General features: G+C 38.7%; 2 protein-coding genes across 2 annotated transcripts in view; one reads left to right on the forward strand and one right to left on the reverse strand.

Moving 5' to 3' along the window:
- gtf3c6 (general transcription factor IIIC, polypeptide 6, alpha) overlaps positions 1 to 12,580 on the reverse strand; it is a 1,355,101-nt gene that overhangs the window by 593,485 nt on the left and 749,036 nt on the right. The gene's annotated exons all lie outside the window — the stretch shown is intronic.
- pde11al (phosphodiesterase 11a, like) overlaps positions 1,514 to 12,580 on the forward strand; it is a gene marked incomplete at both ends in the record, with an annotated part of 42,401 nt that continues 31,334 nt past the window's right edge. Inside the window, 4 exons of the mRNA XM_079837770.1 lie at positions 1,514 to 2,287; positions 7,880 to 8,038; positions 10,558 to 10,647; positions 10,861 to 11,001. Of these exons, the coding sequence (XP_079693896.1) occupies positions 1,514 to 2,287; positions 7,880 to 8,038; positions 10,558 to 10,647; positions 10,861 to 11,001 (1,164 nt within the window). The remainder of the gene's footprint in view (positions 2,288 to 7,879; positions 8,039 to 10,557; positions 10,648 to 10,860; positions 11,002 to 12,580) is intronic.

Consider the following 12,580-nt stretch of genomic DNA (forward strand, 5'->3'; position numbering starts at 1 on the left):
TAGCAGATTACACAGTAAAAAAAATCAGGTCTCCAATTGAAAATTTTCTAGTGAGCGATCACATCTAAAATTTTCAGTTGGCCAAATTTAATTTCTTGAATTGTAATTGAATTAAATTGCATCAATTCACAGAAATTCAATTTGGCCAACTGAAAAATGTAGATGTGATCGATCACAAGAAAATTTTCAATTGGAGACATGTTTTTTTTTACAGTGTGCATAAAATTACAATGAGAACTTAATTGTGGCTTTTAATGGTGAAACTTTTGTATTTGTAATCTGGCTCAAAAAAGTTATATAAAAAATCTGGGATATAAAATATATTGGTTATCAGCTTTAAAATATAAAAATTTATCGGTTATCGGTATCAGCTAAAATGTTCATATCGGTGCATCCCAAATATATTTCTGTGATAATGACTGACTTTTGAACACAGTTGCATCCCCTTTCACTTTAATTCTTAGACAGATTACAAATTTACCAAAATAACTGTTTGCAATATATCTTCATAATTATTGTTGTGTTAATGTATTTTAATGATAAGATATTAAATATTACATTTTATTTGGTCATTTTTTAAACGATTGTTCAGTATTCCTGTAGTTCAAACAGTAGAGCAATGCCAAGATCATGGTGTGTTTTCCAGTGAATGAATGAACTGATAAAATGTATACCTCGTTGCTATACCTTGTCACTTTGGCACCGGCCAAATATGTAACTGTGCATGGCTACTGCTCTTATTTATACAATGATTTTAAGGAGCATGAGGTATTATGTATTGTACAGCATAGAGTCCAAGATAAATTCCCTTCAGGGACAATAATGCAATACAAAGTTCAATTCAAACGTTTTTTTTATTTATTTATTTAATATTAAATTCAAAATGACTGTTCTCTGTGCAAACAGGGAACAATGAGCTATCCTGTTGGATAGCTACATATTGGACAGACTTAGATTAAAGGGATTCCTTAATGACAAATGAAAGCAGTCATGATTTTCAGACTGGGGCTACTTCAAAAGCCTTTAGCTCATTAGTGCTTAATGAAATAAAAAAAGGTATTGGAAAATAATTTCTCTCTCTCCCTCTCTCTCTCTCACACACACACACACACACACACACACGCGCGCGCGATGAAGCCACACCACATAAAAAGAGCTTCACAAAACAAAAAACAGAGAGTTGGTTAAACTACCTCTAGACACAGAGAAGAACATTCATTTTCAGTCACAGACACGTTGAACTCGTTTGCTTTTAAGTTTATTTCAGTCCTTCCCAGAGGATATCCGCGTCTTACCTGCCAAACTGCTCGAAATTGCTTATTATTTTTCAGCGTCGTCGCTTATCAGTCAACTCCACGAGCTTCATAAAAGACCGGCGCGAGGAGGAAGGCTGGAGAACTGTGATATGTAAATGACAGATGGATATGTGATGTGTGTACAGCAGTATACAGTGAGCTGAACGCTACTAGACGATTTCAGAACACTTTGGCTGTGGCATTTTTGGGCTATCGATATGACAACTTTTGATTTTTCCGACGTGGAGGCATTTTTGGATTGCCATCCAGAGCTTTTTGAGGAATATCTTGTCAGAAAGGGAAAATGTGACACCCTGAGCAGGTGGATCAAAGAGCATCAGCCGTCCAAAACGTCTCCGGCGGAGGAGAAACGCGGGGTCGCGAGGGATCCGTTGTGGCCCACGAACCCCGATGGACTGAAGCGCAGATCGTCCCACATGGAGCTCCGCAGAAACTTCGCCCGTTCCAAAGCGATGACGGCGCACCGGACCTACGACGAGCACGTCAGTCTCACGGCTCACGAGTCCCAGTCAAGTATGCGACGGCGCGCGCTCTTGCGGAAAGCCAGCTCGTTACCGCCGACCACCGCGCACATCTTGAGCGCGCTGCTCGAGTCCCGGGTGAACGTGCCCCAATATGCCTCCAGCGCCATTGACTACAAATACAGACTCAAAGAGTCCAACGAGAGGGAGTTCTTCCTCGAGCTGGTTAAGGACATTTCTAACGAACTTGACATGACGAACCTCAGTTACAAGATTCTTATCAATGTGTGCATCATGGTAAACGCAGACAGGTGTTCGCTTTTCCTAGTGGAGGGACCGTCTCATAAGAGGACACTCGTGTCCAAGTTCTTTGACGTGCACTCGGGTACGACGGTGCGACCCTCCTCGAGCACTCTGGACTCAAGCGAGGTGCAGGTTCCGTGGGGAAAAGGCATCATAGGTTATGTAGCAGAACACGGAGAAACCGTCAACATCCCGAACGCATATGAGGTAGAATTGCAATACTGACAATTCCGACAGTAAAAGGTTTAGATAAGCCTACAACTTAACCACAGTGCGTATTTTTTGACTGTCGCCAAATAGACGCTAACTAGAAGTCCTGTACGACAGCGGTAACCATAACAACTGTAAACTCTAGCGACTGCGGTTAGATAAAAAAAAAAAAAAAACTTTATTATAAACTTACATATCAACAAATACATAATAAAAACCACAGTGTTTTTTATTTTTATTTTTTTTAAGTGATTCAGATTAGGCCTACTGACGTATTGCTAATTAATTTGCGTTGCGTCAGGAAAAATACATTAAGGCTACATTTCATAATGTAACAAAACTTTTCAAATCTATTTTAATACACTGGCCTACATGAAAAATAAAGTTGTGGGAGACTGGGGCTATAATATAAGCACCGGTCAAAAGTTTGGTAACATTAGGCCTACTATTTTTAATGTTTTTGAAAGAAGTCTCTTTTGCTCATCAAGCCTGCATTTATTTGATAAAAAAATACAGAAAAAAACTGTCATATTGTGAAATATTATTACAATTTAAAGTAATGGTTTTATATTTTTAAATACTTTAAAGTATAATCTATTTATGTGATACAACACTGAATTTTCATCTGCCATTACTCCAGTCTTCAGTGTCCCATGATCCTTCAGAAATCATTTCTAATATGATCAATGTTGGAAACAATTGTGCTGTTTAATATTTTGTTGGAACCTGTGATACTTTTTTACGGATTCAATGATGAAAATAAAAGGGTAAAAATTACAGCATTTATTCAAAATAGAATGATAATAATTCACTAGAATAATAATAAATCACATGTTTTTCTGTATTTTTGATCAAACAAATACAGGCTTGATGAGCATAAGAGCCTTCTTTTAAAATTACTATATACATATATTGAACATTTCCACCATTCAAACCAATCTACACATTATTGAACTGCCATTAAACAGCCTAGGCCTTAAAGGGATAGTTCACCCAAAAATGAAAATTAGCCCATGATTTACTCACCCTCAAGTCATCCGAGGTGTATATGACATTCTTCTTTCAGACGAATACAATCTGAGTTATATTAAAAATGTTCTGGCTAATTTGAGCATTAGCAGTAGCCTAATAGTTGCTCTGTTTTTGAAGTCCATAAAAAATGCATCTGTCCATCAAATAACGTGCTCCACACCGCTCCGGGGTGTTAATAAAGGCCTTCTGAAGTGAATCGATGTGTTTGTATAAGAAAAATATCCATATTTAAAAATGTATTTCATTTCAGCCATCCCCGCACCATCACTTCCGGTGAATAATGTCTAAATACATGCAAAATACTGGCGCTATCATAGATATATACTTAGATTCCTCATTAGTGCCTGCACGGATCGGTCGAATAAGGCATCTACGTATATATATCTTTGATCGCGGCAGTATTTTGACCTTATTCACCAGAAGTTATGGCACTACTGGGAATACTAGATGACATTCGTCTGATAAGAGGTAAAAAAATAACATACATACTGTTCGGTTTCTCGCAGAAACCGATCGTTTCGTGTCTTAAGACATCAATGTGTTGCCACGAGCCGCATGGTTTAATATGGATTCGTATGTCTATGTGTTTTTACTCTCATACTATCACACTGCATCAGTTGGAGTTAAAAATCTTAATTTGTGTTCTACTGAAGAAACAAAGACACCTACACCCTGGGGGTAAGCAGATAAACATAAAAATATGAAACAAAACTATTTATGAAAGTCAAGTAAGTATGAGTCAAGTCAAGTCACCTTTATTTATTTAGTGCTTTTTTTACAATACATTGTAGGAGCTGACACAAAAATATCAAATCATTGTTTTGGCCAACACATATTATTTAAAAGAAACGTATTGTAGCTTGCCCCAAGTTCAATATTTCACGTAAAATCTCCATGTAGTTGCCCTTGCCGGGATGTGTGGTTTTGTGTTCTCTTGTTTACCCAGCAGCTACAGCAAAAATATGAAATTTTAATATGGGGGATAGAATAGAATAGTTATGTGAAGAGTGTCTTCAAAGATTTGTGTGATTTCTGCAGTTTCTGCAGCCAAGGCTTGGAATCGCTGTCTGATTATTTTGATTTAGAGAAAAGATTCAAGAACCTCGAATCTTCATGTGAAGAAATGTCAATTACAGCGTTGACTGTTTCCCCATCTTCAAATCCACGCTACCAGTTGTGCGTACACATCATTATATCATGGCCACAGGCAAGCCTTCTCCAGTATAGGTCAGACGAGATCCATTAATGCAGTGCAATGAGTTAGCCACTATCCCATAGCAGTCAGTTGGGTTTGCATACTTTTTACTTAAAGGTCGGTGGAAATAAAAGCATTTTTTTCCCTAAAAGCAAACTACTTAATATGCTAGAAGTTTGATCTGAAAGACAACACATAGATTTTCATCTTCCTCATTGCTATATAGTCAAGTGTGAAGATGGAACAATTAGCATCTTTTCCCAAATCATCTTAAGTTAGATTTGAATTAGCATATAGGCAAAGTCTGTAAGTGTAGTTGGAAATGAAAGAATAAAAAACTTTTCCTTTTTGCAATTTAGCAAAAGTATAGTCATTAAAAATGGCATAATAAATCAATAATAAATTAGCCTGACAAGCCAGACCTACATCAAGATGTTGGGTCTGGAAACTCACCATTGACAGGGCTCAATCCGAGGGGCGGGATAAACGGTTGTCTTTCAAATTCCCTCTGCACCCAATTGGATAGCGCCATGAGCGCCACAACCAACCAGAGCTAAGAAGAAGGTGAAGCCGAGCTAACGTTAGTTGATAGACTTTCGCCGTATCCGGCAGGAAAAACTTCGATCATATCTTCTTTTCTTAAGAATGACTTCAGTGCCGTTTTTTGTTCTTTTCTCAAAGAAAAGCTTAACTCCAAGTCTTCCAGAGTTCCGGGCAAAGCCGATTCAAAAGACAGCTGTTCGTCAGCTTCTTTGTTTACGAGTAGCACGCAGAACCTCCACAACTCTGCTGTGACGTGCCGTCATTATGTTAAGCCCGCCCACCGACTCTACACACGCTGTGATTGGCCTGAACAGAGTTTGTTTTTTCCAGCTCTCAGGTCTACTGAGACTTGCTAGACTACACTCGCGGCAAAATAAATTTTCTGCCGCTAGGGTGCGTCTAGATTTCTAGGCTAATAATAGATCACAATTATCAGCAAATTTTCTGATGAATAATTTTCTATAATACACTATTAGGATACGCTTACACAACAACAGTGTACTACAAATGGAAAAAAGCGTACAGTTGACAACGTTGTCAAAACGATCCCTAATCGCACAGATCCACAAAAACGACTAAAACACAGTATTCTGTTGCCAGGCCAGTAGTTGGCAATGTCACTTTGTAAAGAAACCCGACGCACCACATGTGCATGGCATCGCTGTTTAGACAAATGCATGTTTTTGTAGATTGTAGACGATAACAGTATAATTTAAAAAAACTTGCACTTTGAAACCTGTTTTCAAAAGTTTGCACTTGTAGGCTCCCAAAACGGCGTTGTCATGTAAATGAACGGCCAAAATGCATCAAAAGTTTTGTGTAAATGGCCCCTTAGAAGAAAAGTTTCTATTTAGAACTTTAGGGTTTGTTTACTCAACAATGATGTACTAAAAACAGACATCCAACGATCCCTGTTCACACGAATCTGCGAAAATACTAGAAAGGCTGTATTATGCATGCCAGGCCAGTAGTTGGCGATGTCACTTGGTCAAGAAACACCCTGCGAACACGTAATACGCATGCGTGAACATGTTATACATATGTGCATGATGTCACTGTTTTCACAAATTGAGGTTTTTGTTGTTTAGAGGGGGATGGTAAAGGCATCGTTTTCAAAACCTTGCACTTTGAAACACAGTTTCAAAAGCTTGCGTTTTTAGGCCCCCAAAATGCTCTTGCCGTGTAAATGAACGGCCAAAACGCATAAAAAGTTTCAGTTGAAAACGGTGTTGTGTAAACATACCCTTAAAGTCCTCATGAAATCACGAATAGAGCATCAGGAGCGAGTGATTTCAATGTTAAGTCAATGGAAAGGCATGTTGATGCACGTGTGGAGGTCCTGCGGCGCGATAGACGTGTTTTTTGAGCGTCCTGCGCGATACGTGCAAATTGGTGCTTTTTGTGCATTCACGTGCTTGAAGCGAATTCGCGCCTGACGCCAGAGTTGAAAAATTTGAACTTTGGTGTCAATTCGTGCCGCGTTAACCAATCAGGAGCCTGCTTGCTGCTGTCCCGTGGTAAAGTGACGTGATGAGAAACCCTACATAATTTAAAAATACTTCTATTGTGTCACAAAATTTAGTTTTACGACTTTTTCAGTAGAGAATGTAGTTGTTTAAAGCTCAAATCTGTGGTTTATTTATAAAGAGAGTGCCTATTTAAAAAAAAATCTTGCGTTTTTGGAGTTGTGAGATCCAGGCGATCACTGGGCACTCAGCGCTCATTAACCCGGCGAGAGCAGCCTTTCCTCGGCCAGTCCTTCTGACGTTTGCCGCTGGCTCTGATGTCCTGTAGTGGTTCGTCTTGTGAGGATCTAACGGGCGATCTTTGGTGTCATAAATCTATAATTTGTTGTCGGACAAATTGTTTCGACTGAGGGCAAAGAGAAGTTTCATAATTTAATTTTTTAAGGATATTTAAATATACATGCAGTGAAGATAATGTAGGAGTTTCCTGGACCACATTTGTGTGGCTATTAATGTTTATTATATATTTTTAATGAAAATGAAAAGAGGCAGAGTGGTGTTTTATGACATATTTCTCCTGGAGTGCCTTGAACGCGCGTCTATTTCGCTCCAAACGCTCGATTTATACGCACGTCCAATTCGCTGTGGACGGGCGAAAGGATTCAAAATGTTCAAGCGTCCAACTAGACGCGGTAGACGCGATTTTGACGCTCTATTCGCGTTTGGTGGGAACGCAGCATTAGGGTGAACAATTGATCTGTGCAAGTTAATACACAGAATTTTTTTTTTGCGGTGGTAATCTTTAATCAAAATCTGAAAATTAACTTCCGGTCTGGAACAGAGTTCCTTAACCACTCCACTCCAACCGTTAGTCTGCTATGAGCGAGAGATGGAAAGGAGGAGCGCTGAAGTAAAACCCTGCTCTCTATTCAATGTTCCGTTTCACTTGGAAATACGTCACAACACTGAAATAAAATCAGTTGCAACTGCCGGTTCACAGGGACTTTAAAGGGTTATGTGAGGTGCTTTATATATCCACCTTATTTTGCAAAATGGAAGTAAGCAATTTTCTGTGAATGTGCGAGACTTCTGATTCATTAGGGTTAGGCTAGGTAAGGAAATAACCAGAAGAATAACAAAGTGCAGTAAATGGTTAAACAATTTGCGCTACAAACCAGTGTGTTTATAATTACGACAATACTTTAAACTAATGTGGTAAGAAATACCAGTTTGCAATATCAAGCATCATAACGAGCTGTTAAATAACTGGAAGTGAATGACGCCAGAAGCCAGACACATTACAATTTATAAACCCATTGAACCCTTTTTTTGTGCCTTTTGTGTATTGTGTAGGACCATCGGTTCAGTGATGAAATTGACAAGCTGACGGGCTATAAGACTCAGTCCATTCTGTGCATGGCCATCCGCAACAGTGACGGGGAAGTCATTGGTGTAGTTCAGGCCATCAACAAGAACCCCAGCGGAACTCCATTCACTGAGGACGATGAGAAGGTAAGCTCTGTTCTCCTTTTCACTTGGCTTCATGATATTATATTTTAAAAATCTGTTCCAACTACTGGATTTATAGCCTATTACATTCTCCTGATGCCTATTACTACAGTGTCCAAACTTTTTCTGGTAATGAAACTCTAGAGTGTGAAGATGATTGCTGTGCTAAATCAAAAGAGATCTATGAATTAACACCTTAGCGAATATCCTGCCATGCTGGAGTAGTGATATATTTAGAAAATGAGTTATTCATATGGGAAGATTTATTCTTTATATTCATAACCTTGGAAACCCTGTGGTCATTTTGCACATGTACTAAGTGACTGCATAAATCAAAGCTACATCTGATACTTTGTTGCTCTCCTAATGTCTTACAATCACAAATTAAAGGGTTAGTACACCCAAAAATGAAAATTCTGTCATTAATTACTCGCCTTCATGTCATTCCAAACCCGTATGACCTTAGTTCATCTTCGGAACACAAATGAAGATATTTTTGATGGAATCTGAGAGATTTCTGAACCCTCCATAGCTAGCAATGTAATTTACACTACGTCAACAGTGTAAGAGTCTGACACAGGCTAGAAGAAATTGTTGAATAAAGTCGTTATTTCGCTCCATAACATTAAGGTTGAACCACTGAAGTCACATGGACTATTTTAACAATGTTTTTACTACCTTTCTGTACAATGAAAGCGTTATTTAAATTGCTGTCTATGGAGGGGTCAGAGAGCTCTCGGATCTCATAAAAAGTATCTTCATTTGTGTTCCGAAGATGAATGAAAGTCTTACGGGTTTGGAACGACATGAGGCGAGTAATTAATTACAGAAATTTCCATAAGACTTTCATTCATCTTCTAAACTCAAATGATGAAATTTTAAATGAAATCTAAGAGATGTCTGTCCCTTCATTGACAGCTACGCAACTGACACGTTGACGCTCCAAAAAGTTCATATAGAGACTGTAAAATTAATTCATATGAATTACGCGATTTATTCAAAATTTTCTGAAGAGACATGATCGCTTTATATGATGAGCAGATTTAATTTAGGCTTTTCTTCACATATAAACATCTACTCACTCATCAGTTGTGGTAAATGGAAGCTCAAGCATGTTCGCTTGATATGTGAGAACCATTGAGGTTCATTCTTGTGTTACGCATCACGTTTGAGCTTCCACAAGAACCAATGAGGTTCATTCTCATGTTACGCATCACGTTTGAGCTTCGACAAGAACCAATGAGGTTCATTCTCGTGTTACGCATCACGTTTGAGCTTCCGCAAGAACCAATGAGGTTCATTCTCGTGTAACGCAGCAATTTTGAGCTTCAGCAAGAACCAATGAGATTCATTCTCGTGTTATGTAGCACGTTTGAGCTTCAGCAAGAACCAATGAGATTCATTCTCGTGTTATGTAGCACGTTTGAGCTTCAGCAAGAACCAATGAGGTTCATTCTCGTGTTATGCAGCACGTTTGAGCTTCCACAAGAACCAATGAGGTTAATTCACGTGTTATACATCATGTTTGAGCTTCCACAGGAACCAATGAGGTTCATTCTCGTGTTTCCGCAAGAACCAATGAGGTTCATTCTCGTGTTACGCAGCACGTTTGAGCTTCCGCAAGGACCAATGAGGTTCATTCTCGTGTTTCCACAAGAACCAATGAGGTTCATTCTCGTGTTACGCAGCACGTTTGAGCTTCCGCAAGGACCAATGAGGTTCATTCTCGTGTTTCCACAAGAACCAATGAGGTTCATTCTCGTGTTACGCAGCACGTTTGAGCTTCCACAAGAACCAATGAGGTTTGTTCTTGCGTGTCAAGCAGGTTCGGTTGAGCTTCTGTTTATGTTCACTGATCAATGTTTAAATGAGAATAAAACTATTTTCAATCTGTTCAACATAAAAAGCGATGCAGGCTCAGTTCAGATTTATTTTAAGATCTCCTTATGAACTTTTTGAAGCAACAAAGTGGTGGTGTTGTGGACTGTCAATGGAGGGACAGAAAAGACAGGAAGCTCTCAGATTTAATTTAAAATAGCTTAATTTGTGTTTCAAAGATGAACGAAAGTCTTACATGTTTGGAACGGCATGAGGGTGAATAATTGATGACATTTCTTTTCATTTTGGGGTGAACTAACCCTTTAAGCTGTGAACACAGGTCATTATCGTCATTGACTAAATCAGCACATGAAAATTACATAACTCAGAATCAATACAAAATTTAAGTACAGCAGATCCAGTACTGCAGTCAGTCTGTACCCGTGCATCTCATTCCTTTATTTTCATCGCTGCTTCAAAACATCTCTCTATAGATAGTAATTAATAGCAGCGAAATTCTCTTTAGAATTATTTATGCCAAGCAGCACTGAAAGCAGAAAGCAGGCTGTGCTTTTATAAATGCCCTAGAAATACAAAGAAGCAGAACTGATGTGATGCCTCCAGTTCTTTTTTTCCCTCTCAATATCTCACCGTCACGCATCAATCCGACTGAAGCTTTAAAGGCATCAAAATTCTCTCTACAGGTGCTGCAAATGTATCTACCATTCTGCGGAATATCGATCTCCAATGCCAAACTCTTCTCTGAATCCCGCAAGGAGTATGAGAGGAGCAGGGTAAGTCAAGATCTGCAGAAATGTTTCTGAATAAAACTCTTCAGAATGATTCAAAATCTGCCTCCAGATTTCTAGACGTCTCACACAGTGTAGCTTGTAAGCTTGTTTACAATCCTCAGGTCTCAAGGTTTAAAATATTTAATAATCCTGTCCAAAAGCTTGAAGGCCTGTGCTATCTGAATACATTTCGAGCTGCTGCTGTTGTTTGTCAAGGCCCTGCTGGAGGTGGTGAATGATCTGTTTGAGGAGCAGACGGACCTGGAGAAGATTGTGAGAAAGATCATGCAGCGTGCGCTGACGTTGCTGCAGTGTGAGCGCTGCTCTGTGCTTCTTCTAGAAGACATCCACTCCCCTGTGAGATCACTTTTCAGTCCTCCTTTTCTCTTTTCTGGTCTATCCTTATTTTTTTCATCTTTTCTCGGTTTTCTTCATACATTCCACCTTTCTTGACTAATTCAGCTGGTCATCCTATCATTGTAAGCTCTTGCTTAACAGAGCGTCAATATTGCTCATTCTTAGGTTTTTTTTCACATAAGCATTGCAATGTGGCACATAATACTGTTATGGACATGAATGATACCTCAAATTAAGAGTGTGAATAAGCTATTATCTGTATTCCGCAATAACAAAATTATGCGTGAATGCTACAAAACGAAAAGCTAATTTTTATGTAGCTTTTTCAATTTATCAAATGTGATTTGATTAATCCATTGAATTATTTATTCTATTTTATCACATCTATTTAAAATTAATCAATTAAAAAAAGATTATTAAAAAAAGTTATTAATCAGTAACATAATGACAGTGGAGTGCTGTAGGGATGACATATCTTTGTTGGCCAAAATCTGGAAATGAGTTTTTTAGCACTTCCGGATCAATTGACCCAAAGTCAATGGGTTTTTGAATGGGTATTTGGTTAATGTTTAAATGCCTGAAATATTTTCACTATTTATTCTATGACATATAATACATCAGTAATTCCCTCTTGTGATTTTTTTAAAGCTTTTACTTGTCTTGAAAAAGGCAATTGCTAACAAGTGACTAAATGGGACTACAGAAGCTCTCTGAACAGTAAAATGTATCTATTCACTAGTCCGCATTCACAGCATCGTCGTGTTTATAATCACGCTTTTGCAAACTATTTTAACTCAAACTTTCATGGGAATGTTTTTTGTTTTTTCAATAAAGACTGAAAGAGTTGTCAGAAGCTTAGTGATGGTAACATTGAAGTCATGCAACACCATCGTTTATAGCTTACATTTAAGCCAGCAGCCATATCACCCTGTTGCCCAAGACTGGTTGCCCACTGAAGCTAAGCAGGGTTGGGACTGGTTGGGAGACCTCCTGGGAAAACTTGGTTGTTACTGGAAGAGGTGTTAGTGTGGCCAGCAGGGGGTGCTCACCCTGTGGTCTGTGTTGGACACTATATTTTCAAAAAGCACCGTCCGTTGGATGAGATGTTAAACCGAGGTCCTGTCTCTCATTAACAATCCCAGGATTGCAGGACAAATTTGCCCATTGGCCTCCTAATCATCCCCATATACTGTATACCGATTGGCTTAATCACTCTAGCTGTGTTCGAAATCGCCCCCTAGACCCTCATTCACTATTCCCTACTTTAGTCCACTAATATAGTCCACTTGATGGAGTGAATAAAAACGAGTGAGTGAATTCGGACACTGAGTGAGCCGGAAGGGCTGCCGCTTTTGCATAGTTTGTGCTTGCCATTTAATAATCATTTGAAACTGGCAGCTCCAGTAGTAAGATGAAAACATTTATCTTGAACTCTGTCATGGAAACTAGCATGTTTAAACCTACCTTATTAAACAATTAATACATTTAAAAGGAATTTATACCTGTATAATATTATTCTGTATTGAACGAGTTAGAAAATGGATGGATGATTGCAGGCACCATCTTACGAGAGTGGGAA

Source organism: Gobio gobio (assembly GCF_949357685.1).
Source record: "Gobio gobio genome assembly, chromosome: 15".
In the NCBI taxonomy this organism is placed as follows: domain Eukaryota; kingdom Metazoa; phylum Chordata; class Actinopteri; order Cypriniformes; family Gobionidae; genus Gobio; species Gobio gobio.